Here is a 26085-nt window from a genome sequence, read left to right as displayed (position 1 = left end):
TGTATACACTGCGTCTGTAAATGTGTTAAGTCTCACCTCTCATGTTGACGGCTTCTGTAGGATGGAAGGTGTGATAGACTGATTAGTGGAGGAAGTGTCATGGATATATATTTTTCTCAGGGCCCCTCCCTGGTTGCCAGTTTAGTATAGTTTTATTCCTCCTATTCTCTCATCGCTCCTCCTTGTTTTTTTTTTTTTTTTTTTAATCGCCCGCCCTACTTGCCTGTAGATGTTTTATAGTCATCACCAGGTGCTCTCACTTTCCTGTAACCAAGCAGACACCTTCAAAGGCTCTGTGCCAGGCATCACCTGCGTCTGGAAAGAGGTTTCCAGTGCAGTCTCATCAGCAGACGAGCATACGGTTTGAAGAGCTGCATGATACTATGCTGCTGATTCTTAACATATTGATTAGTTTCATTGTCTCAGGCATCTGCACTGTAGTTCTGTCTAGATTTACCACTTCATCCAATCTGATACACTGGTAGTAGAAGAAGAAGAATTGCTTTAAGTCATGAGTGCGCTGATCTGCTTGTGATTTTTTTTTTTTCGGTACCAGATCAATTTGCTGTGTTAAATAATGAAAAGAAAAGATGATATAAAAGGTATAGATGTGTTATTATGAGTCACATCCCGTTTCATGCTTACTGTCTCCCTCGCTGCTTTCATTAGAGACATGATGTGTCCAGAAACATGAAAAAAGGCCACAATATACAATACAGCATTTGAGTTAAAGTTGAACTATATTCAAGATTCAAGATTCAAGAAGCTTTATTTATCTCACTGTATTTAATTTATGTGGATGATATTTGATATATGATGATATATATTCAATGAAATATTTCATAATGTGGTTGAGAACATCCTAAAACGTTACAGTTTTATTAACCAGTACAAAGTAGCTCAATCATTAATCCAACCTCTCTCCATCTTTTTGTATGCAGTTTATTTAGTGGAGATTGAAATGCTAACTAGTCTGGTTAATTTCACTGGTAGGTTTCAGGTAGTTACACAGATATTTAAAACTAATATTTCTATCACAATTTACAAGACATTATTTCAGTAATTTCAAAAGAGATCAACAGCTGCTACGGTGAAAAATGCGTCAAAGGTGGATTAAAAACCTCTCTTCCCTCCAAAGGTAGCACTGATAATCGATGGGACGGCATCTCGGGATGAATAGTGAACCAAAATAAGGATGATAGCGTTGTCGGGATGGAGGAGTGTTGTTAAAAAGCCTAAAACCGATATACTTTGCTGAATAATTCAGAGAAATACAGCAGGAAGCCAGTGAAAGTGTACTTATACTGTTATACTGTTTTGATTGCAGATGAGACATGATTTTGGTTGGTAGGACTTCACCTGGTCCCCAGCCGCAACAACACCAGCTGTGAACGGGTGAAGATATAAATTGATGCCATCGTGAGTCCAACAGTGTCATAGGATGCTTCATCAGTTATTGAGTGTGGAGACAAAACACCTCATAACGCCATTTAGTTTCAAATGATTTATTTTGTTGTGATTTCACAGATACATTAAACATTCCCGTCATGTTATATCACATAAAATGATTCAGTGACACATTTACAGTTACAACAAAGACACTCAATCAGTTGTGCAGTTGAGATTAAAGGCTACAAACAAAGCATTACTGTCACTACAGAAAAACCTATCACTCAAACCTCATCAGCAGGTCAAGAGTTGGTACAAATTCCAGCGCACCTACATCGTTTCAACGTAGTCAGTAGCATACAGCAGGAAACAAGTGAAAGTGTTATAGTGTTTTCGGTCATCACAGATGACACATCCTTTGGGCAGGTTGACAGCCACCTCGTCCCCAGCCTTCAGGTGACGGGTAAAAACAAAAGTAGCACTGTCCTCTTTGTCTGCATATTTTTCTAGGTTTTGGCCCGTCTCTTGGTTTTGTTCACTGAGTCCTGCCACAACCTGGCCGTTGACCAGCAGACTGGCGCAGGCAGCGACGGTGTTACCGGGAGAACCGGTGTCACTGTAGATGGTGAGGGCGAGGCTGTAGACACCAGAGCATGGAACAGTGAAGACACCGGTATCCACATTGTAGCCACTACCGAGGTTGATGAAGACATGTTTGTAGACGATGCGGGTGTCTTCAACGAAGGGGCCGAAGCATGTCAGGTCTTCCATATTGTTGTGAGCGACAGAGAAGGCACTGCGGCTTTCTGTAAATGCAGAAGGAAAACGCAAAAGAAATAATTAGACTAAAGGAATAAAAAAGTATTCTTTATGACATTTTGACAAGCCTCTCAGCATTGCTCACCTTTCATATGTTTGAGGGCAATCTTTGACGATTTCAGCAAATTGTGCATTCCTTCATAGCTCATGTTAAAGAAGGCCTCCATCCTCTCCATCTGTTTCTGCATCAGACAGCAGCCACACGACGCCTGATCCGCAAGACACACTGCACACGCACATTAATAGATTAGGTGGCTGGTATGTGCAGACACAACAACTGGGTTTTGACAGAAGGGATAGACTTATGTCCTTAACAATCTCTCACCATAGGGCATATATGGTGCGGGTCCTGTATGTGGTGATGGGGAGTGAAGCTCGGGCCAGATATTCTGAAAACCAGCAAAGGCTGCATGCAGCAGACACAGCAATACGATAGCTGAGGGGGAAAAGAGCAAAGACACATACCAATGAAAAGCAGAAAAGCCATTGTTGTTCTAAGGCAATGAGCTGACTCTGATTTTCTGTTGTTTCTGCTGTTTTTCATATTTTGCGGTGCAGGAGTTTAAGCTTCAACAAAGGACCAGCCATTAAACCAGTCACACAGTTTTCTCCAATACACTGTATCCTTTCATTTGTGTTAGCTTTTAACCCTAGTATACAGGTGTGAACCATGTTTTCTTACCAAACTATGGAGGATTACTAATCACTAATAAGCCACCTTCAGACAGGATACTTCAAACCCACACTACTAATTCTTGAGTCCTTGTTCTGTCGGAAGCTTCCACCATCTAACACATGAACTTCATACCACTGTAGTTGTTACTTGCATCTGGTCTCACCTCTCATGTTGATGCTGGTAAATGCTGAAGGCTTCAGAAGGATGGAAGAAGCGTAGAATGATCCTGTGACAGAAGTCGTGGATTTATATTTATCTGAGACCCCTCCCTTTTTTACCTCTAATTTTTAATCCTCCTTTTTTGGCATTGCTCCTCCTTGGGTCTTTTGTCTTTATAACTTTATAGCTGGAGATGTATTCCTTCATCACTAGGGGCTCTCATTTTCTAATAATCACACACCAGCAGACACACCCCCTCCGGGGCTTTGTTGTTGGTGCCACCCAGGTATCGCCTGTTACCTGAGATGAGGTTTGGAGCTCAGTTTTTGCATCAGCAGCCATTCATAGAGCTGCATATGCACAGTTAATGTTATAGTCAACTGATGTCTTATTTTAGCATTTTAACTGGATCTGCTCCAACCGCCTGTTAAACCCAATGTCTTTCATTACTAGCCTTCTTGGAATAAAAACAAGAACCTGAACAGGTGGAGCATTGCACAAAAAAATACAACATTTCACCCAAAGAGGAACAGATCGTTGGTTTATTGAGTTCTGTTTGTTAAGCTAGCTCAGTTGAACATCTTAAATTGTAAACTTTATCTTGCAACTGAATTTCAATCAAACAAAATACCTGTATTAAAGAGAATGGCTACGCTCAAGCCTACCAGACCTGTAGCTTCACATGTATGCTTTAGGATAAGAACTGACTATTAGCATAACACCCCAGATCTCTGAATGAACTGTTGTGTTGTGTTGAGTTGCATTGTGGGTAATGTAGGAGCCAGGTTCTGACAAGGGATGTGTGGAATAAAAAAGTTGATATCTCCATTTTTTGACGATTGAAATCAATATATCAAATCAGGGATAAAAAGTGATCTGCATCACGTTCTACTTCTCCAAAAGGCAGTTGTTGATTACAAGATGGTTTTTGTTTGTTTGTTTTAAGCTGGGTTGTGTGAAGTACTTATCAATAGTCAGTGTATTACCTACAGTAGATGGCGGTAGTTTGGAGAAACAGCACCATCATGGAAGCTAATCAATGCTGTGGATGGGGTCAGCAGCTAAACATACTTTAGCCACCTAAACAAAAGTCCACAAAAAAATGCTGTGTATGCTCCTTGAATCACGCACATTGTTTAAGTTAACACCAGTAAAACAAAGTTCTATGCTCTCATCAAAGCCATCAGACTCCACTGACAAAAACAGATTTTTTTTTTACCTTGCAGAACCCAGGACTTGTTGGTTTACCACTATTTGCGCACTCTCATTTTGGAGATTAAAACAAAATACCTCATAAGGCTGCTATTTTATTTCAAATCTGGATTTATTTTGGTGCAGGTACAGTATATCACGTATTTCCATCACAATTTATATCAAATAAAGGTCAGTGACAGATTTGCAGTTACAAGAACAAATTTACTTCGACTGTATTGTGAGGAAGGTCAGAACATGAACAATAGTGACATAGATGTACAATATTTTGAAAAGGTTATATATCTGAAAAGGCTTCAGACTTGGATTAAACCTTGCTTCTGTTAACAAAAAGCATTCAGCTTGTTGTTGGGATGGATGATAGTTAAAAAACAGCAGATAGATTAAGGGATAAAATGCACAACTGTTGCCACAGAAAGGTTTCATGCATCAGACACATCAGTAGCAAGAGATGATACAAATCCCAGAGCAGTTACACTTCCCTAGTCAGTAGCATAAAGCAGGAAACCAGTGAAAGTGTTATAGTGGCTGTTGTTATCGCAAAGGAAACATCCAATGGGCAGGTTAACAGCCACAAGGTCCCCGGCCTTCAGGTGGAGGGCCAAAACAATAGTGGCACTGTCCTCTTGATCTTGCATATTTCGTTCACTAGGTCCTGCCACCACCTGGTTGTTTACCAGCAGACTGGCACAGGCGGCCAAGGTGTTGCCGGGAGAACCAGCGTCACTGTAGACAGTGAGGGCGAGGCTGTAGACGCCAGAGCGTGGGACAGTGAAGATACCGGTCTCCTTGTTGTAGCCATCACCCAGGTTGATGAAGACATGTTTGTAGGCGAGGATCTTGTCGTCACGGTACGGGCCAAAGCACTTCAGTTTGACGTCATTGGTTAGAGACACAGAAAAGGCACTGCGGCTGGCTGGAGATGCAGAGGGGCAGAAATAAAACAAAAAGAAGGTTGTTACACTGAGAACAACCCCTGATCCCCCCCAGTGTGTAAATACATTTACTCATGCACTCGTCTCACCTCTCACGTTGTTGAGGACGGCCTTTGTTTTTGTCAGTTCCTTCTCCAGCTCATTGAGGCTGGCGTTAAAGAACATCTTCATCCTGTGTACCTGCTGCTGCATCAGACAGCAGCCACACGACGCCTGGTCCGTAAGACACACTAGAAAAAACACAGGAATACAGATGAAAGCTCGGCTGACGTGTGTGTGTGTGTGATTCATCACGTGAAGTTCCATATTTGCTATAAAGATCTCTCACCATTTTCTGTGTTGGGTTCTGTTCCCGAGTCTGTGCCAGTTCCCATCCAAGGATATTTAACATCCTGGGCGAAGGCTGCTTCCAGCAGACACAGCAATACAATAGCTGGGAGAAGAAGAGCAGAGATAATATTGAGAGTTAAAGAAAAATGTTATAACTTTCTTTGTTATAGTTTATATATCATTATAGTATATCTTGTCTCACCTCGCATGATGAGGCCGGCAACTGATGATGGCTTCAGGAGGGCAGAAGATGTGGTCGACTGATGCAGGGTCTGGAGTCCCACCTGTATATATACACATACATGTTTCCCATCAATTCTATGCTGTAGCTCCTCCCTGTTTCACCTATAGTCCACCTCTACACCTGTATACCTTAACTAATTTCTGTTTGAGTGGGGACTTCACAACAGACACACACACACGCACAAACACACACACACACACACATATCCTCCAGGGCTATGTGTTGTATATGTAGTTCAGATATCATCTATCCTCCGAGGCAAGTCATCCACCTGGTGCAGCGTTTCCCATCAGTAAACAAAGATAGTATGTCTTTCCTCCGTTGCCATGTTCCTACATTTGGAATCAGAGATAGAGAGACCTGTCAGTTTGCAGTGTCTAAAAAAACGTAAAGACTCATTCACATGAACCTGTAACAAGGAAGTTATCCTTGATGTGAGCTCTGATTGAGAGAGTGCAATTTCGACTTAAAAATTCAGATTACAGCCACTCACGCAGTAAAGGAAAGAACAGTGTAGGAGAGAATGGAAACCTTTTGATGCTGGTGCACTATTTACCGATCTATGTGCGCAAGTTTCAAATATGGGTAGTGATTTTAAAATTTGTATCATTATATTTAGGCTACTCAGTGGGTTTTTGTTTGACGTGTTATGTATTTTTTTGTGTTCTGTTTTCCTGAAACACTTTGCTTCACACTTCTTTTTAAAGTTAGTATTTTACTTGATTTTATACATTCTTAGTTTGTTTTTATTTTCCGTTCTCTTTTCTTTTTAATTACTGTTTCTATTCTTTTGCAGTTTGTCTCGATAGTTTTTATGTTAATGTTAAACACTGTTGAATTGCCTAGTTGCTGAAATGTGTTATACAAAAACTTGCCTTGCCTCTGATTTTTATGTGTCCATTTCACTGGTCCAATAGGCTAATTGTTGAGGACTGACATAACATTATCGTTTTCTATGCCTTGTTTTTTTATGTCTAATTCAAGATGAATGCTTTCAACCCAGAAGCCACGTCATCAGGGTTATATCTTTCTAATTCATCCAACTTTTTCAATCAGGGTAGGTCAAGGCAAACCACATGTGTGTTGCCACCACATGTAAAATGAGAGTTTCATTGTGTTCCTTCTCTGAATAGTGTTGAATTACTTGAGTTTACTAGCACAAAGCAAGGATATGCTTATGAGTGTTTGGAGAGGAAAGACACACAAACAAGTTTCCTCACAGAGAGCAACGAGTGAGGAGGTGAGAGTTTAAGTCAAAACAAATCTCTGATTGAACACAAATCAGGATAAGACAAAGGAATGTGTGCACAAAAGAACAATAAAGGTACAATTGTTTTATAAAAACGCACGTGGGAGTACTGATGATACAACAGATAAGTTGAGAACGGAAGAGGAGCTTAAAGGCATCCAGGTCACTGAAGTGTGGGGAGCGAAGATAAGATCAGCAGGACTCTGGTAGCTTTAGTGACATAAGAAGGTAGATGTATGCTTACAGAATCTGTATTAGCCTGTTCACACAAAAATGCTTTAACCTTCACCCAAAAAGACTTTGTTTAAGAAAGATGCATAGATCAAATGTGTTTCCAGTTCTTGTATTCACTCACAAAGACATGTTTTAGAAAATATACATGATGCAAAAAGAATAATATGAAAAGAAAACTTTCCCAAACATGTTTCTTTTGTAGAAGGATCTCCAGAGCACATTTACCCCCTTATTAAAGTTGTAAAGTGTCAAATGTTTCCAACCAGACAAGCAGGTTATATACGTACAGTGTGTATGAAAAAAAACAAAAGCCCATCATTATACAACTCAATCCAAATGGCAAACAACCACTGTAGCCCCTACTCCTGCCCAGAACCTGAACCCTGGGTACAGTGGGCCACTGAACTGGCTCTGGTGCTGGTGGATGAGATCAGCCTGGTTGTGGGTGATGCGGTAAAAGGCCAGAATCCCAGCATGCTGGTCCAGATAGACGCCGATCCGCCGGGCCTTGGGCGAGCCCAGCAGTTTTTCCTCGCCATTGTGCCAGAAGGAGAAGCCGGTCCCGGACCAGTACAAGCTCCAAGACAGAGCATTGTGCCCCAAGCGGCTGTTGTCGTCAGAGCCCTTGCGCTCTATCTCCTTGTAGGCCACACCGATGGTGATCTTCATGGACAGGAAAAAAACTTGATTAGGAAAGGAAGCAAACTCTTGGTAACCAGGTAAATGAAAAGGATGTTAGGGGATGTCAGTGGACAGTTTAAGGATTAGGGCTCAGTACTGGTATTTATTTAACAAGACCGAGTCGACAGCCTTGATAGCATCTCTGTGAGGCTGTACTTAGGCAGGGTTGTGCAGGGTTTGGGTCAACGTCAGCATGCTAACATGATCCCCATAACAACACAAACATTGCATTAGCATTCTAACAGAGCATTGTACACAGTGAAGCTGAGGCTGATGGAAAATAGTTTTGCATTTAGTCAATGAGAATGTTTAGTATGCGGAAAATTTTAAATAAAAAAGTTAATGGATCTTAAAAAATGTCACAGTTCATCCTCAGGGGGACATGAATGTTTGAAACAAAATTTAATGGCAGTTATTAAACCTGGGGTGGGCAGTTTTTAACATTGTAATTTAAAGCCTCTACACCCTTGGCTCTGTTTACAAGCTTTAGAAAATCTAGTCCTTGACTTTGGCCAATCACAGGTCATGTTAGCGATATGTCAGCCTGGACTAAATGGTGGACTGCCCACCCGTCCCAACATTGCCATCCCTAAAAAACAAGGTGCTAGTGATGTATTGAAAATAGGTAACAGGTAAAAAAAAAAAAAAATGTTATAAGTACCCTGCAGTTTAATGGTTTGGTTAGAGGCAATGTGGTGCAATCAGCGCTCATCACAGGTGACCTCTTGCAGCAAGAAAGTACAACATTTTGGGATGTGTGAGGACACAAATCCAGATCACTTTAAACTCATTTGTTTCTTTTAAAATGTGGCTGTATTTTGGTAGAAATCTGTAAAAATAAAATAAAATGTGGAAATGGGTATAATTTATATTTACAGTAAGAGGGTGATAGATATAATATTGAGTACAGCTTTCATCGGACAGACTGTTGTGATACTTATTTTTAGCAATGATCTCTAATTATATATTGTATGCAGCATATGTGTATTAGAAACCACCCATTTTCCCACTCATCCACCTTTTTGCCAGTCCACTCCACCTCCCAGTAGTAAGGACTCCCTCCCAGTGGCTCTTTGCAGAGAACCTGTCTCCAGAAGTGGAAGCGCTCAGGATGGTCTGGTAGGTTCAGGTTCTCAGCTCGCATCTTGGCCTTCTGACCCCCATCTGACAGTTGCACTTGGCGATACACCGTGTTGGCATCCATGGTGGGTTCGAAGCGGACTGAAGGGAGAGGATGCATTTTAGCGAAGACTCTGAGCCCCTCCCAAGGCTTTGACACTGTTATGTATTCTGTTTCATATCATGGAGTATGATGGACTCACATTTCAGTAATTCTTCTCTTGTCTTTGGCGCTGGATTATCAAGTCCCACTGATGGTATAGGAGGGGCTAAGGGGGGAGGATATATAAAATCAGGGATCAAAAGTCATCTGCATCACTTTCTACTTCTCCAAGAGGCAGTTGATCAAAGGATGCATTTTTTTAAAGTGGTGTTGTATAAAGTACTTATCCATAGTCAGGGTTACCTATAGAAAGATGGCAGTAGTTTGGAGCAACAGCACCATCAGGGGAGCTAATCAATGTACTGCTGTGGATGGGGGCAGCAGCTAAACATCTTATCCTACTAAATAAAAGCACGCCAAAAAACTCAATGTAAGTTTAAGTGTACACAAGGAATATTTTCAATGCTTTACGTTGCCATCATGCACCTTGAGAAAGTTTACACCGGGGGAACTGAAGCTGTTCTATGCTCTCATCAAAGCCAACCGACTCCATTGACAAAAACTTTTTTTTTTCTTTCAGAAACCAGGACTTGTTGGTCGACCACTGCCTTGATCTGTTAGTTTGTGTTATTGTGTCACTGTGCTTTTTTAAAATGGTTAGATAGTAACAAAACTAACAAGCAAACAAACTGATCGAGGGAGCGGTAAGTGAGTCTGGTGGCTTTGACGAGAGCATTGATAAAGGTTTCAGTATCTGTTTAACAGCATGATAAAGCTAAGGAAAATATTCCAAATGAAGTGTAAACTTAAATTGATATTGATTTCTTTAGGTAGTCCTTTTCTTAAAGGTGACAAATCTATGTTTACCTGCTGCCCCTGTACATTGCTATGCATCAGTGCCTGTGCTCCTGCCTGCTTCTCCAAACTGGGGACATGCTGACTGCCATCTATTGTAGGTAACACACTGACTACCTCTTCATTAAATCCAAACTATCTCTTTAATGTGTAGAGCCAACATCTAATGCTTTTGCTATTACCTTGAGCTTGAGGAAGAGGGACGGGTGGAGGAGGGGCGGAAGCTTCACAGAGATGGGGGTAGAGATGAAATAAAGAAACACATAAACCAAATTTAACATGAATAGATGAAGCAACAGCATTTGTGTTATGAGCCACACTATGTGAAGTTTATGAACTTACCTTGAGGTCGTGGAGGTGGCAAAGTTGGAGAGTCTGTTGTCATCTCATACACTACAGGAGAGAGCGAATGAGTTGTGAGAAACACATCTGAAGGTGTCCTTTTCTTTTGTTTGTAGTAGTCAGAAAAAACTTGTGCTCTGCTTGAGCGTAATCTGTGCTTGTGTCCCACTGGGTGATCTTCAGTTACTGTACCTGTGTTTTGTCTGGAGGCCTGGCCACTGTTATTAGCTGCTGTAGTATCTGCTGCAACGTTGGGTGTTGAAGCCACAAAATCGGGATTCACTACGAAGGCACAGAAAGTTTTTACTATCTGACAAAGAGGAGAGAAGTGAGGAGGAGAGAAGAGAAGATGAATACCTACATAATGTGACGATCTTGGCCAGACTGGCTTTGCAGAGGTCCTGTATTGACCCTTGTAGTTCTCTCATGGCTGAGCGGATGGAGGCTACCACCGCTTCCTCCTGACTCAGACTTGAATCTCCTGTGGCACCTTCCTGACCCAGCGGCTCCAGGATGAGGAAATGCTTTGAATTAAATGATACAAAGTATTACAGTTAAAAACAGAAGTTCCCATTTTATTGATGTTGAACCTTATTCATTATTTATCCTGTGAAATTAAAGATGAAATCCATTTCTGGCAACACCCTGCCTCAGGCTAAATTACCTTCAGGAAGCAGATGTTGTCCTGCATGTCGGCCAGCCTGCCCAGCTCCTCGCTCTTCCAGCGCAGTGACGCCACCTCCTGCTCCAGCCTGTGGATCTGCCCCTCGACCCGACTGCCTAAGGAGGTTTCCTGGGTGCTGATGACCTCGCCTACCTGGATGCCTGTGACATTCACGTTCTTGACGAGGTCCGAGAATAAATCTGTGCTCTCTTGCTCTAGAGCCTGCACCAAGGCCTGGGAGTGCACAGAGACGAAGTGAAGGCGGTACAAAGAATGTAAATGTGCATATGTAACAAGCAAGACACCAAAAATGATGACTATGATGAGGAGTACAAAAAGATTCTACACTAAACAATCATAATTGTTATTTACCTTGTGCTGGCGGGCAACATGTGGGAGCTCCAGAAGCCTCTTTTCAGTCTCCTGGATTCTCTTCTGTATGTCGGCCTGCATCTGAACAAGCTCTTTCTAGACACACAAACACCACATCATCATCATCATCATCATCATCCATGGCTTAGGGTAGATATACAGTAGGTTATATAGTACATAAAAGAGGCCACACAGTAGTTGTAGTATGCACTACTGGACCTACAGTATATTGTGGTTTATGATGAGTCATTTGTGATGCCACAAAATATTTTGACCTTAAAGAAGAGGAAGAGGAACACTTCCAATGCACAAAAAAAACTATTTTACAAGTATTTCAAGTTCAGCTACATTTTGGAAATGCTACACTCATGATTCAGCTGTACCATATTTTATACACCAAGACCAACACGAGAGAAAAAGAAAACGACAAGAAAAACATTGATAATATCATCTAGTGATAATTTCCTTGTCCATTACATACCTGTCTCTCCTTCCTCTCTTCCTGTGCTTTGAGAACACGGTGCCCCTTGTGTCCGTGCTGGCAACACACCTCACACACGCACTCCTTGTCCTCATGGCAAAACAGGTCCAGGGGTCGGTTATGTTGAGGGCAGGGCCTGGGGTCCACTGTGGGAAGCTGAGGATATATGCTGCCCTTTCGCGGCCCTATATGGGGTAGGACCTCCAAGTAGATAGGCATTGATGGTGGGGCAGAGGAGACGTCTGTGGAGGACCTTTGCTTGAGGCTGCTGGTTCGCAGTTTCTCCATAGCCTCCACCAGCACAGTGCTCTTAGCCAGTGAGGGTCGAGGGTTGAAGACCTGCCTACACTGGGGGCAGCTGTACTGACCCTTGCAGTCTGTCGTGTCCCAGTGGCTCTGGATACAAGCCAAGCAGTATGAATGTCCACAGGGTAGGGTGGCCGGTTCCTTCAGGGTGTCCAGGCATACTGAGCAGACAAAGGTCTCCTCTTCAGACCAGGCTGAGGCCATAAGGAGCTGGTTGGACTCGAGAAGGATTAGGTGGATTTCTTGGAGGTCAGGCCTGGATGTATATGGACAACCACAGGGTCCCTACAGAACTAGAATGTCTTTTTAAGTCAAAGCACACGCTCACAGAGATGGCAAGGCTGAAATGCCAGTTCACGTGAAACTCATGCTGTGTGAAACCTGAGGGTGGGGCTGGTAAAACAGGTGAGGTGAGGAGTTTCTCTCACTGATGTCATAGGTGCTTTCCAATTGGTCAAGTCAAATAGCATTGGCCTCTGAAGTCTGAACCGATGGCAACTTTAGGTCACTGTCAACTTTGTCAACTGAGAAATATCATAAAGTTAAGAATTTACAAGTAATGGTAGTAATCTTTAGAAATTACATTAGGCCTACACTGAACATGTGCTTTTTATTCTGGCCTGGTTAATGTGGAGTGCAATAAGGACAGACTGGTTTTTCACCTCTGAAGACTGACTGGTGATGTTAATTTGCAAACAGTGGAGGGGTTTTCCCAGTGATTTCATCAGTAAATAATGTAAATGTTCTCTCACCTTCTTCTTCTATGGTGAGTTTCAACCATATAACTTACATTGGTGCATAGGGCCTACCTCCACCAAGTGTACTGGAGTACTGTATGCAATGCTATCCAACTTACGAAACAAAACAAACAAAAAAACGATTCACTAAATCCTACTTCTGTCTCACCTACCATCCCCCATCTACTTATTAGCAGTAAATACAAGCTGAAGAGTCGTGAAATGGGTTGCCATCACAACGGCGCAGTGAGGGCAGCTGTGTGGGCAACCCTGGCGCAGTGAGGGCAACAGTGACGCGCTCGAAGCTACGCTGAGCCATGTTGACTAGTGGCAGCAGAGCAGGCGGCTAGCTGAACGAGAGGCACCGGTGGTGTTTGATTCAGCTTTTAAGGTGAGTGTTTTCCGCTTATTGAGTGACATTTTAAGTTAGGAAATGTGTCATTGGCGTGTTATGGCTTAGCGTAGGACATGTCACATCCTTCCCGTTGACCACATTTATAAGTTTAGCCTTTGTTTTTGTGCCAGGTGTATGTTTCAGCAGGCTAACGTTAGCTACACTTTGACGTTGAGTCGAAGAAGACCTTGACGACTACATAAACAACTTTTGGTAGTTTACGTTGGCAGTGGAGAAGCCAGCAACCCCGGTTGTTAAACGTTGTTATTTTATTTTAAACATATTGTCGGTAACGTTAGCTAACGAAACTCAGCTAAGCTAGCTAAGTAGCAGCTGTAGCTATTGAGCCAAAGTTTTTGTTATGTTCTAACAGGGCATGTGATGCGTCCACGCATGAATGCACAAATCCATGTACAAACAATATGTCTCAAACTTCTTCACAGTATTATGAAGGATCAGGTGCTTACAGAAGTGTAAGTTATAATAAAATACAATAAGATCCAACAAAACAAATACCATCAATGATTAAATGAGAATAAAGATGGGGCTTTTTGTCATTCATATTCTTTAATGATATTAAAGTTTCACTGTATTACTTTTTTATATACATTTAAGGGCTTTGACATGCAACATAAATTCATGGTGAAATATATTAAAAGAAGGTTTTACTTTCATATACTTGGATTTGTGTATATTCAATTTTCTAAGAATGAGGATGTTGCTGACAAGAAAGTCATCTTTTGTATTCACCATAAGTGCATAAACAATATGGTTTTGTTAGCATCCGTCGGTTTAAATACCAAACAGCTGTTGTAACAATACTCTGGATGGATATACACCATTTAAGATTTCTAAGGAAGTAAGCCAAAGTTTGACAGTGACAGGACTGAAAAACCAAGGCTAATGGAAGGTGGCTGGGACACCACCAAAAAAAAGCCTCTTTCTCAAGTCAAGTCAAGTCAGTTTTATTGTCAAAAATTGCAATATGCATGACATACAAAATGCAAAAAATGAAATTACAGTCCTCTCAGACCCAGTGCAATCGGCATATACATACAACATAATAAAAATAATAAAAATATACAAAGAGTAAAAATATACAAAGAGTAAAAATATACAAAGAGTAAAAAATGTAAGCTATTAGCCTTGTGATAAACTTTAGCAAACTTATGGACTAACAGCTGAACTTTCTAGGTATGAAGGATTGAAGTTTTGAGTTGATGGTAACGTTAAGGTATTACAGTTAAATTTAGTTGATTTTGGGTAAACTTGTGCGCTCAGATCAGCTAGGGTTTGAGGGGGGGGGGGGCAAAGTGGCGTTTATGGTCCACCTGAGCTGTGACAGTCCAAACTTAATATACAATAATTTACTGTTGAATTGGCTTTTGAGCTGTATGAGCCCTATTGACTGTTTTAAGACTGTCTTGGTATGTTTTTTTATTTCTTTTTACAGGATGTTCAGGGGCCTCCACTTCCTGATATGGTCTTGTCCCGCAAGGCCTTTGCTGCTATTGAGAAAATCCCACCTCTCTGCTTTCTCTGAGCACACTGCTGCTGGATGGCAGGGTGCAAGAGATGTGAAGAAAAGGGGAAATGGACGGATTCGTGGAAGTAAGGAAGGGTCATCACTTTTCACAGAGACTGTATCCCGTTCGTCACAGCTGTCTTCACTTACATTGGACTGTGATACGCTGAAAGAGGCTTCATTTCAAAACCTCCCATCCAAAACCAGCCATCATCACCCCTCTCAGGTTTCTGCCTCTGCAAAATCCAAACAAGCATCTGACTCTTGGAAATGCACTGTAGTTAAAGATGTAGGTCAAAACCTTAAAGCTGTCAGAACTAACTGGGACTCTTTAATTAACACAACTTGCCTTCAACCCTGGAGAAGGCCTTGGAACATGTGCCAGCTTTCACTCCCTTTCACCTATAAGACTCAGTGTAACTTTCTTCAAAACCATTTATATTGCAGACAGCACTTTGTTAGACATTTCAACTCATCGACACATATGCCATGGACTTTGAACTACTTTCACAATAGACAACAACCCTCTAGCCTCTTTTTTCACAAAACCAGAGCAGTTCATCAGGCTGCCCCTCATGTGACAGACGCCTGGAGAGACTGTCTATCCCTGAAGAATGAAAACAGGTGTCGACAGACCCTGGGGCCCAACTTGAAGCTGTACGAGGTGGACAAGGGGAAGAAGGGGGCAAGTCAGAGCCAGGGAAAGAAACAGCAGAGATGCGCGTCAGTCCTGGTGTCTCTGTGCTCGGTTGAGGGGGAGCCGGCAATTCTCTTTACCCTGCGCTCCAGCACACTTAAGGGCCGGCACAAGGGAGATGTCAGGTAAGCGGCAGGCTGGAAACTACATTGATTTAGAAAGTAAGTTGAGTAGTGTATCTGTCCTCATATCAAGTCATTTGTAGCTTTGCAGGAGGAAAGAGTGATCCATCAGATAGAGATGTGGTGGCCACAGCTTTGAGGGAAGCCAGGGAGGAACTGGGTGTTTCTGTGGCAACAGAGAAGGTCTGGGGCACTTTGAAACCTCTCAGGGACATGGTGAGTGCTGTTGTGTCTCTAAGGGTATAATTACTCCACTTGGCTCAATGCTAGGTATAGATTTAAACTGTCATGACAGATTTATGTTTTTTATGAATGTATGGCAGGCATTATAAAATTGTGGTGGCCCTTCATTGATTGCTCTTTGTTTTGGTTACAATTATCTTTCTTTCTTTTTTTTTCATTTGCTTTTAAAAGGTGTTATATAGGCTTAGATAAGGCTGCACAATTATTTTAAATAGCGATCAATCTGTCAGATGTTTTGATTATTCATTCACTGTGTAAAAGTTATTGGAAAAATAATAAACATATTAAATAATGCTGCTCAGATATTCCAAGAGCTAAAAGTAACATGGTCATTGTTTGTTTCCATTTACAATGACATGGGAAGGATACATCCTGTTCACACTCATTTGATTGTCTAAAGTGTTTATTATCAATGTTTGCCAATTGAATACTTGATGAATCGATATATTGCCCCAGCACTAGCCTTGAGTGTAGCCTGATTAGGCCCACAGTAACTTGTGTTTATCCACTACTATACAGACTCTGCTTCGTCATAAGGTTGGGCCGCAGATGATTCTATCTTGATAACAAAGAACAAAACGTTTTGTGTCACTAACGCAGACACTAATAATTATTTCAAAACATTATCATTTGTTTCTCTCACCAGTCAGGGATGATGGTAGCCCCTGTGCTGGCTAACCTGGGCCCACTAGAGGAGTTGTCCTTCAAACCAAACCCTGGAGAGGTACAGTCGTCATATTTTAACACTTCCTATATTTGATATATGTTTTAGTGGGACATGTATGTCAGTGATTTTTTTTCTCCATAACAATGTCTCTCTTTCTAACTGTAGAAGGTCACACTACTGTCATACCCAGTCCTAATGAACACTAGAGATACTTTAATTGTCACTGACTGTACATTGGAATGTCATTGGGCCTGTAGATGTCAATTAAGGAAGAAACTATAACTATATAATATAACACTTTGAAAGTATAACACTGTGTTTAAGATGCAACATAGTAAAACAAAAGGCATCAACTGGGCGCTGTGTTCAGCAGTCTGACAGCACTGGACACAGGACTCATTTCTGAAACTCTGAACTGCCTCAACCCCTTACTCCTGATGCTGATGGGATGTTGAACATTATGTTTCAGTCTTCTGAAGTCCAAAACCAGTTCTTTTGTTTTGTTTCCATTGAGGGCAAGGTTGTTGACCTGGCTCCAGCTCACCTCCATTCTCGACTATATTACAGTCGTTTTTATTGTAGTATTGTACCAAATGATCTCCACTGGTGACTTTGTTTCATATCATCTACCCAAACACTCAATTGTTCAATCCAGCCTATAGGTTTTATCATCTGGGCATTTCTTTTCAACTAATGTTTCTCTGTTTAAACTAGAAAACTGAAAGTACAAAAGACAAGTAAACAAACAAATATATTGTTAAAAAAAACACAGTTTTTCTATTGAGATCCAAAGATGAAAACTGTGCTGCCTTTGCCTGTTTCTGTCGCAGGTTGAGGAGATTTTCACCCTGTCCTTGTCCCACTTGTGCAACCCTCAGAACCGCGGCTACACACATTTCCGCACCGGTGACAAGTACGGATACACACTCCCAGTGTTTCGTAACGGGAAACATCGAGTGTGGGGCCTGACAGCCGTCGCCCTAGACCATACCCTTAAACTCATTGTCCCTCTTTAGCAGTTTCTTTAATTTACAGTTCACTTACAAAACTAAAGCACACTCATCGTGTGACTTGATGGCAAATGTGAAATCAAGCGTTGCGAAGCAAAATCATGTCAGGAATCAATGTGAAATAATTTAAGACATGTAGTTAAATTCTTCCTTTCCAATCCGGAGATGTCTTTTTCCACCTGTGCACTTTGTGTAGAAGAATCTCTATTAAATGGATCAAGTGTAAAAGATTGTGGCTAAATAAAGATAAAGAGCAGATATTGAAGTCTTGGCCATTCATTTGTGGAACAGATCATGAAGTAAAACATCAACAAGCTGTGCCAGTACTTTATTGTAACCAAATGATTCTTTCTTTCAAATATTTACAAGTGTATTAATTCAGCTTGAAATCCTCTGTACCAGCAATTAACAGAGAAAATTGATTTTTAAAAAGTTAACTCAGTGAGTCACTGAGATGACTTATGAGTGTCCCATGAGGTTTGTATTTGTTACATTTTATCATGTGGGCTCAGCAAAGCACTGCTGAAGAGTGGTGAAGTCCCTCCCCTGCTGGTGTAACTCATGGGACCTTATATCCAAAGAAATATGAACGGTGAGTGACAAATAGTTTTTTGATCCTGTTTGAATTGTGCCATGAATAGCAAATATGATGTCTGTCGATTTTAAAAGATAATTTTGCAAGTCAAGAAAGTCGCGCTTTGACGTGGTACCATTTAGTTTTGTGTGAAACCACGTGTAATTCAGGGCCCGACGGGACGAAAAAATGATTAACTACCTTACGTATATTTTTCAAAAATAAGTGGACTTCAACTCTATAGCCAAGATCATTTTCCCAGTGTGATTAAGCTCATGGCCATTTTTGTCTTGCACTAGATCAAATCTGGACTGTTATAAACACTGAAATGATACAAGCACATTGTGTGGTATGTTGAACAATGCAATAAAGGTTGTTTTAAAGGTATTACATTTGTATTCATTCTTTTTAGGGGAGATCTATTTTTAAGTAATTGACATTAAAGCAATAAATAGTGCAAAAAGACAATTTACAGCAGTTTGTGTTGGTGGGGGAGATTATAAATAAAAAGTAAATTTTGTTTAGTTGGTATCTGGATCACAAAAACTTGAAAAATGTATTTTAATTTTTGTACTTTAAAGCTTTTCTTTTAAAAATGGCTACTGTGCCGCAGTTTCCTGCATGCACCACAGGCTAAACAGGCAGTAGTGTGTAATGAAGGTTGCAGTCTTTCTACAGTAAGCACTCTCTTGAATGCATGAGTCCAGAAAATGTGTCTCCGGTTCTGTAAAATGCAGGCCTTTTGGTCCTCAAGTACTGCTGCAAATTTGTGAGGTGGAGATGATTCTCTCTTGGTAACAACGCTGAAACTGAAAACTTCTGAAGCATCACGGCAGTGAGCACTCCATGGGGTTCTGTGAGTCAGGCAGGAGGTGGCAGTTGAAGGGCCAGCTGAAGGAGAAGAGATCCAGGGCTTGGCTGCATTGCTGCTCGGCAGAGGAGCAGACTGAGCGGCAGGGCTGGAGGACACCACCCTGAGGACTGCACTGGGGCAGAAACATCCCACACACTAGCCTCTGCAAGGGCTCGAAACATGCCAGCTCCATCAGCACCTGGACAACACAATGGAGAAAAGAGTGTGTGGGGTTGAACGTCTTGAAAGCTTGAAACAGCTGTTTAGCTTTTAAATGCTGTCAGGTCACTGTCGTAGGAACTACCACAGAGGCAGTTTTGTGTACTTTGCAAGGTGTTTATATGTCTGTCTGCAGCCAGACCCTGATAGCATTACAACCATGCAAGATGCAGTAATGAAAGCTACGTTGTTGAGTTTAAAATCAAGGTCAAGTTCGAAGATCGTGTGAGCCTTACACCCCTGACCTGATTTGGCGTTGCGGCTGGTCTCTAGTTGATGTTTGTTTGTTCTACCAAACTGCCCCGGTTTTAAGGTTATACGGCAGCAACAAGAAGTGGTTAAGTTATGATAGTAGTTTTTACCCGGTACTGTCGCAGCACTGTGGCAGCTTCTCTCTGATCAGCAATGGACAGCCAGATGTTTGGGAATGAGGTGAGGTTGTAGCTGAGGCCTTGACACATCTCTACCTCAATGAACTCACACGATGAAGCTGAGGGTATGGAAAGAGAAAGAAATCAGTCCTATTCTAATGTTACAAGTATGAAGTGTAATATTTGACATCCGACAACTTCCTGCCTCTAATAGAAAAAAGGAAATGATGCGATTGAAGGTCAACGCAGAGTTTTCCAGTGAGCTGAAAACTATTATTCTGTGACTTCAACAGCAAAACTCTGGCTCTGGAAACAAAAACTACTGTATCTGTGACTGTGATCGGGGTCAGCGATAACACGGACTCACTGAAGGGAGGGTAAGTGGAGTTTTCGCAGCCCTGCTCATCTGCTCCATCAGGGCAGTCGTTCCACCCATCGCACAACCACTGCTGCTGAAGACACTCACCCGTACTGCAAGCAAACTGGCTGGGACCACATGTCCCTTTAGATAGAAACACAGGAGACGGTTTTATAAAGCAACAAATGACAATGTGAAGAGGCATTGGAAGAGGAAGAAAGTACAATAATAGGAAAGAAAAGAGGCATTTAAAAGAGTTCAACAAGGGTATATATTGGTATAAATACAAATTTTTGAAGAGTAAATTGAGGTCATATAGAAAGAAGGAAGCAAGGAGAAGAAATGGAGTATTAGAAGGAAGGAAGAAGGAAAGACATTAAAGGGGGAAGAGGAGGAACAAAGGAAGAAGTAAAACACAGGAAGAGAGTGATCAGGGGCAAGTCAAATAACTAATACAATACTTATTTGCTTTATATAAAACACAAGAACTCACTGTCCAGTACAGACACAGCCTGGTATGTTGCATTAAAGCCGCTGTCGGCCACTCCCTCATCAGCCACAAACACCACAGTCATGTGGGGGCCGGAGGAGGTCAGGTCCGGAGGGAAGGTGGTGCCGCAAAACCTGAGACAAAGGTAGAGGAAACAAAAGCTGCTTCACAACACTGCGTTTAGATAACTCGCACGATGTCGCAGCATGACTTTGGTCTAACCTTCCCAGCACTCTGCCGGCTCCTGTGTTGACGCTGTCGTGCACCTCCACGTAGTCAAACTCACACACGTCCTGAGTCTCCAGGCTGAAGTTCCTGAAGTTCAGTGTGATGACGTGACCCTCCTCAACAGATATATACCATACGCACAACTGATGGGAGACAGAAGAACTCCAGATTAGGGAAAAATGCACATTTCACAGCCATGTAATAGGCAGTTTGGCAGTGCAAAGTGTTGAAGACAGTGCCTGCTGGTGAGGATAAGGCCTGGGGTGGTTTGGACTTGACAGGTAACCATACGGCCCAGTTTTCTTCCCACCGCAGTCTGTGAAAAAAACAGATGGGAACGAAGTCCATGAGTCCACTCTTGTGTTCTGGGTCCCTCTCAAGTGCGTTTAACTTCATTTCATGCTCTCTCACCTTTGTGTTTATGACTGCAGTTTGCCTCATCTGTTTGGTCATGGCAGTTTGGGTGACCGTCGCACACTGACACAGGCAGCAGACAGCGACCACTGCCACACATGAACTCTCCTCTTGAGCAGCTCTCTGAGAAAAGACACAAAGTAGATACATGCACATGAATGCAAATGTACAGAAGAGGAGTGGGCCATGATGTGAATGAAAATGTTTTGAGCTTGGAGTTCAAAGTGGTTTAAAGTCAGAATTTCGAGAACAACGTCAGAATTTGGACTTTTATCTCTTTACAAGACTTTGAACTCAGAACTCAGATACATTTTTACTTGGCCCCAGTCCTCTTCCATATAAATGAGCTCATGTAATTTCAGATGCACGCACACAAACACATACACACACACACACACACACACACACACACACACACACACACACACACACACACACACACACACACTACTGACTGTGTCCAGGCAGTATTGCCCTGTACTGTGCGGTAAAGCCACTGCCTGCGATGCTGGCATCCGAGTGGAAGGTGACCCACACTGTGCTGCTGTTTGTGTTGACTGTCGGGGGTGCTACGTTACCACAGAACCTGCAGGAGAGAAGCTTTTTTAATAACCTTTCATTCAGAATAATCTCTGGGGTTTTTTTCAGGTCACAGCTTTGGAGTTGCCATTCAAGTCTGAACTTTGATCTATGAATTCTTATAAGGATTTGTGAGCAAGTTATGTAATACTTTTAGAATTTCATTAGTCGTCTTTCCAAGAACGCAAGTAAACGCAAAGGTCAAAGTTTCCACATGTAGGCTACTGAGGTCTTTCCAAGAAGCCTTCAGTAAATGGAAGCACTCTCTTGTTATGCACAGACCTTTAGTGACATCTACCAACAATTCAAGGCAATGACATGAACCCTGTAATGTTCCTTGGGGGAGAACATTAATGGAAATGTTTGAAAAGTTAGTTTTACATAACTCTAGTTCATTTTCAGATTTTATTTCCAGGTCTGTCTGACATTTTATACACTCCAATGTTGATGTTGTTGCCGAAAACAACATCTGACCGAGGCCCTGAAAATATCTGATTTATGGATTTAGTTGTGGTCCGACCAACCTGGTCACCACAGAGCTCTGTTCTATCTGCTCCTGCACCTCGAGCCAGTCAAACAGACAGGGAGATGGTCCCTCTACAGTCAGAGAGGAAATGTGGATCTGGACCAGGGAGGGGGGTGGGACTCTGATCACCCAAACACACAGCAAGTTCGGGGGGTAAGAGCCGGGGTGGTTTGGAGAACTGAAACTGCCCTCTGAGTCAGTGAGCACCTCTCCACACCCTGAGAGACAGAAAGGATGACCTTGTTTCAGTGGCAGTAAAAGAAAAGGGCTTCCAGATTAAGAAAATATAACATTTTTACTGTGTGAGGATGGTCATGAAATTGACCTTGCATGTTTTTTTTATATGGAATTACAATGTAAGTAACCATTTTGCTTGCATTTCTTACGTATTTCAGATGGTGGCATCGTAGCAGGCTGTGGTGTGGTTGTACTTTCCTGTTGACTTCTGTTGGCAGAGACCGTGGGTAAAGTATGGGACGCTACATCCCCTGCATTAAGCAGGTCTGGGGGGCTGGTGGACACCAACTGATCCTCCACTGCCTGGCCTTTTATCTCTAAACCAGGTAAAAACAAAGACGGTAACGGATGGAAATGTGACAAGGCAAACTTGTCAGAGAAGAGACTCTAGATAGACAAATAGGGCAGTGATCATAATGTATAAAATGGATCTGTTGTAAGTTTTAACTCAGTTCCATGTATTTCCTTTTTACTAAGAAGACTAATCTGAGGCGCAGCAGTGTCTCACGTGTAAGGATCAGGGCCAGCGCCAGTCCGAGGGCTGCTAACAGGAGCAGGGCAGCGGCAGAGACCACCACCACCCCCCAGCCACAACCTGGGTCCCGTAGACGCATCACACACACCCTAAAAAGACCTGAATAACAAAGCACACATAAACATAAACAATGGTTTGTGACGGAACAGGGGAGGTCTTGGTTGCTACCAGAGTTCTTATACTTTCATGATTTTAACCTTCTTGAAAAAGCAATGATCAAAATCAAAACATCCGGAGCCGAGCACTGCAGGGCCCTGCATTTCCCATAATGCAACATTGTCTTTCATAGACCTGCCTGCTGGATACATTCTCATGTCTTTCAACTTTACACCTGCAGTTTTTAATACAGGCTTTCTTTTATGCTTTTAGTCCCCAAGCCCAAATTGAGATAAGTCTGATGACATCACTATGACATCATCAAGGCTATTTCCTCTTTTTAAGAAAGTTCCTCCAGATTCACAGGAGACATTATGAGACTGTTATCACAGGCTAAGTAGGAGCCACCATGACCAGTGAACTGACCTTCGCCATTTTAACACGGTTGGATTTCCCCTAATCCATCGTTAGAAAAAACTTGTTTTCTATTCTTCAAGAGAACTGGATTTAAAGCCAGCAGAGTCTAGGTGATGCAATGAAGTAACTAATCCAATACACATACACAGTGTAATACAGTTCAAGTTTAGTCACTGAAAGCAGCAAGCTGATTGGCTGACTCACCAGCTGCTGGCGGTTTGAATGGTTCAGGGGTGGACAAGGTTGTCCTGAATCCCTCCGCCCTCTCCTCTCGCTCCCCCTCCAGCTCAAAGGCAGGGTTACAGAAAACATTCTGCGGAAAACAGGACACAAGGAAGGGGAAATGAAACTGTCGATTTAAAAAAATACAAATATACTTCATGCAGTTACAGACAAAAGATTTGTACATTTGAGGCATATGTGGCTCAGAGGTAGAGCGATTGTCTTCTTTTCAAGAGTAGTCAGTAGTTTGATCCCCGGTTTCCCCGGTCCATGTCGAAGTGTCCTTGGGCCAGACACTGAACCCCAAATTGCTCCCCTTGCTGCTCACGGGTGTGTGCATGTGGTGTGAATGGTTAGATTAGATGGTACGTAGATGTCCACTGCCATCTGTGTGAATGTGACAAGTAGTGTGAAAGCGCCTTGAGTAGTAGAAGACTAGAAAGGCGCTATATAAGTAAAAGTCCAATTACCATTTAAAAGTGCTTATTTGATATACTCTTACTTTTTCAAATAAAAAGTTGAACTCATGAGAAACACATCTCTTACAGCTTTACTTGGTGACGAGGAGCTCATGGTCGCTGCTGTTAGCTAATGTTAGCGGACTTTAGGTAGACATTCCTGTGTAACAGACATGAGTCAGTTTGTTAACTACATTTTGTGTTTATGGTCCTACTCCATATGTTCCCAGTCAGGTCCCCTAATGATGGTGTCTAGCAGAAGCAAGTTGTGAACACTATATTGGCATATCATTTTTTAAGTTACAGTAGATGCGTTATAGGGGCTCAGGATATAGAGCAGTCGTCCCCTACACTCAAAAGGTCGGTGACTCAATGCGCGGCCCGTGCAGTCTACATGCTGAGGTGCCCTTGGGAGAGATACTGAATCCCAATCCCAACAATTTTTAGCACTCCTGATGAGCAGGTGGCACCTGGCATGGTACTAGCCTTTGCATGAATGTGTGTGTGAATGCTGGTTTGTGTTTTTAAGTGCTTTGATCTAGAAAAGCTCAAGGAGAAACATGATCATTTATTTGGAGTTGTGTGTTTAAGTTGTAAATGAGAAAAATATCTGATGAAACGGCGCCATGAGAACGGTGAGAGTGAACGAAGACAGTATAATTGTGAACCGGCTAAATAACGAGCTGAAACTCTCTATGAAGCTCTTAAAGTCAAGGGCATAATCTCTGTAGGTTCATCACTACTAGTAAACACAACTTCCACACTGTCAGCTTGTTTTCAATTTGTCGTGTGATACATTGTTTTCACACAATTATTGATTATAGCGGCTTTAAAGCAACTGACTGAAGAGAATCTTGGGAAATCCAATGTGCTTTCACCGTGTTTTTGTTTCTTGTGGCCACGGTAGCTTCTGTTCAGCAAAAGTTAGGATATAGCCTCACTCTAAATACTAACCCATACAATGCACTAGTGACAAATGTAAGTTTCCATCTTAAAGAAAACAACAAATGGGCAAAATCACACAGCTTTCAGTGTTTCTTTGATGATCACAATGGACCAGGGGTTCGGAGCCTTACTTAACAGCACCTTGGCAGTGTCCAGGAGATGAACTGGCACCTCTCCAGCCACCAGTCCATGCTCCATACAGGAACTCGAACCCGTGACCCTCCGATTCCCAGCCAAGTCACCTATGGACTGAGCTACTTCCACCCCATAAATAGGGTTCAGTGGTGCATCCGTGCAGTGGTGCTGACCAATCTCCCGACTTTTCCCACTATACAGCACCTTCATTAACCATCATCATCCATCTCATCATCCCCACTCACCTTATAAATATCTGAAGAGTCTGCGTACACTGCGACTTGACTGAGGTCAGACATCTTTAGTGCGCTGTCACTCTTTCTGTGCTCCTCTTCTTAAAGATCCCGATGTGATAAACACATCAGTGGTGACATTGTAAAGAGAGATGTTTCTACACGAGGGAATGTTGACAATGTTTTCCTGGGTTTTCTTAACATTGTTCGCCCTTTGCTCCAACAGCAAACTTCCACTGAGGTGTAGTAAGCTCACGGCCTTCAGTCCTCCAGCACAGCAGAGCTCTTTGTTGGTTATCCATCAATGTAATCCAGATAAAAATGGAAAAATACCAAAATTCAAATTTTCAACCACCAGTTTTAAAGAAAGATCCAAGTTTGCTGCTATTCTTCTGCCTTTTGTCTGTTTTTGCAGCATGGCTGTGTATTTCTCATGATGTGTGAGTGGTTACAAAAGAGTTTTAGAAACTCCTTCACAGTGTTGAACAAAGCCGAGTCAGCTGAGAGGACTGAGCCCCTTGGAGGAGGTGGGAGGACAGGGAAGGGGAGAAGGGGTGAGGGTGGAGGTGGAGCTGGGGGTCCCTGTTAAACCTCTATAATCCCCGTAATGATCTTTTAAGCTCCTAAAAT

The 26085-nt window shown here is 42.2% G+C and overlaps 5 protein-coding genes across 6 annotated transcripts; 1 reads left to right on the top strand and 4 right to left on the bottom strand.

The window, feature by feature from the left end:
- Nucleotides 1–1719: 1719 nt before the first annotated feature.
- LOC310947378 (uncharacterized protein) lies at nucleotides 1720–3077 on the bottom strand (the record flags this gene model as incomplete). Its single annotated transcript, XM_083914168.1, has 4 exons — nucleotides 3048–3077; nucleotides 2534–2644; nucleotides 2294–2434; nucleotides 1720–2195 (listed from the first exon to the last, which is right to left on the bottom strand). Exons 1-4 carry the CDS (start codon nucleotides 3052–3054, stop codon nucleotides 1720–1722), a joined length of 735 nt encoding a protein of 244 aa, XP_083770294.1. The 5' UTR covers nucleotides 3055–3077.
- Nucleotides 3078–4737: 1660 nt separating this feature from the next.
- On the bottom strand, nucleotides 4738–5729 carry LOC310947377 (complement C1q-like protein 4; the record flags this gene model as incomplete). The annotated part of the gene is made up of 4 exons (XM_083914167.1): nucleotides 4738–5171; nucleotides 5280–5420; nucleotides 5519–5623; nucleotides 5723–5729. The coding sequence occupies 4 exons, from the start codon at nucleotides 5727–5729 to the stop codon at nucleotides 4738–4740; spliced, it is 687 nt and encodes a 228-aa protein (XP_083770293.1).
- A 1660-nt stretch (nucleotides 5730–7389) lies between these two features.
- ftr86 (finTRIM family, member 86) lies at nucleotides 7390–12473 on the bottom strand. Its single transcript, XM_083913366.1, has 10 exons — nucleotides 11865–12473; nucleotides 11384–11479; nucleotides 11012–11245; nucleotides 10709–10871; nucleotides 10540–10629; nucleotides 10348–10398; nucleotides 10188–10229; nucleotides 9251–9316; nucleotides 8947–9149; nucleotides 7390–7910 (listed from the first exon to the last, which is right to left on the bottom strand). The coding sequence occupies exons 1-10, from the start codon at nucleotides 12372–12374 to the stop codon at nucleotides 7575–7577; spliced, it is 1791 nt and encodes a 596-aa protein (XP_083769492.1). The 5' UTR covers nucleotides 12375–12473; the 3' UTR covers nucleotides 7390–7574.
- A 775-nt stretch (nucleotides 12474–13248) lies between these two features.
- nudt8 (nudix hydrolase 8) lies at nucleotides 13249–18395 on the top strand. Of its 2 annotated transcripts, none has more exons than XM_083914674.1 (5): nucleotides 13249–13298; nucleotides 14755–15648; nucleotides 15729–15861; nucleotides 16535–16612; nucleotides 17434–18395. In XM_083914674.1, the coding sequence occupies exons 2-5, from the start codon at nucleotides 14756–14758 to the stop codon at nucleotides 17569–17571; spliced, it is 1242 nt and encodes a 413-aa protein (XP_083770800.1). In that variant the 5' UTR covers nucleotides 13249–13298; nucleotide 14755; the 3' UTR covers nucleotides 17572–18395. The 2 variants fall into 2 exon arrangements, with proteins under 2 accessions (XP_083770800.1, XP_083770799.1); XM_083914673.1 differs by having other exon boundaries at nucleotides 17386–18395.
- Nucleotides 18396–18966: 571 nt separating this feature from the next.
- Nucleotides 18967–25521, bottom strand: mfrp (membrane frizzled-related protein; the record flags this gene model as incomplete). The annotated part of the gene is made up of 13 exons (XM_083913517.1): nucleotides 18967–19191; nucleotides 19574–19701; nucleotides 19950–20084; nucleotides 20434–20564; nucleotides 20653–20801; nucleotides 20898–20974; nucleotides 21070–21195; nucleotides 21528–21658; nucleotides 22176–22395; nucleotides 22564–22731; nucleotides 22923–23048; nucleotides 23667–23775; nucleotides 25468–25521. 13 exons carry the CDS (start codon nucleotides 25519–25521, stop codon nucleotides 18967–18969), a joined length of 1779 nt encoding a protein of 592 aa, XP_083769643.1.
- Nucleotides 25522–26085: the final 564 nt, after the last annotated feature.

The sequence above is a fragment of the Echiichthys vipera genome (genome assembly GCF_963691815.1).
Source record: "Echiichthys vipera genome assembly, chromosome: 5".
Taxonomy (NCBI): domain Eukaryota; kingdom Metazoa; phylum Chordata; class Actinopteri; order Perciformes; family Trachinidae; genus Echiichthys; species Echiichthys vipera.
Note: the sequence above shows the minus strand (reverse complement) of the source record. Positions and strands in the feature narration are given on the sequence as shown.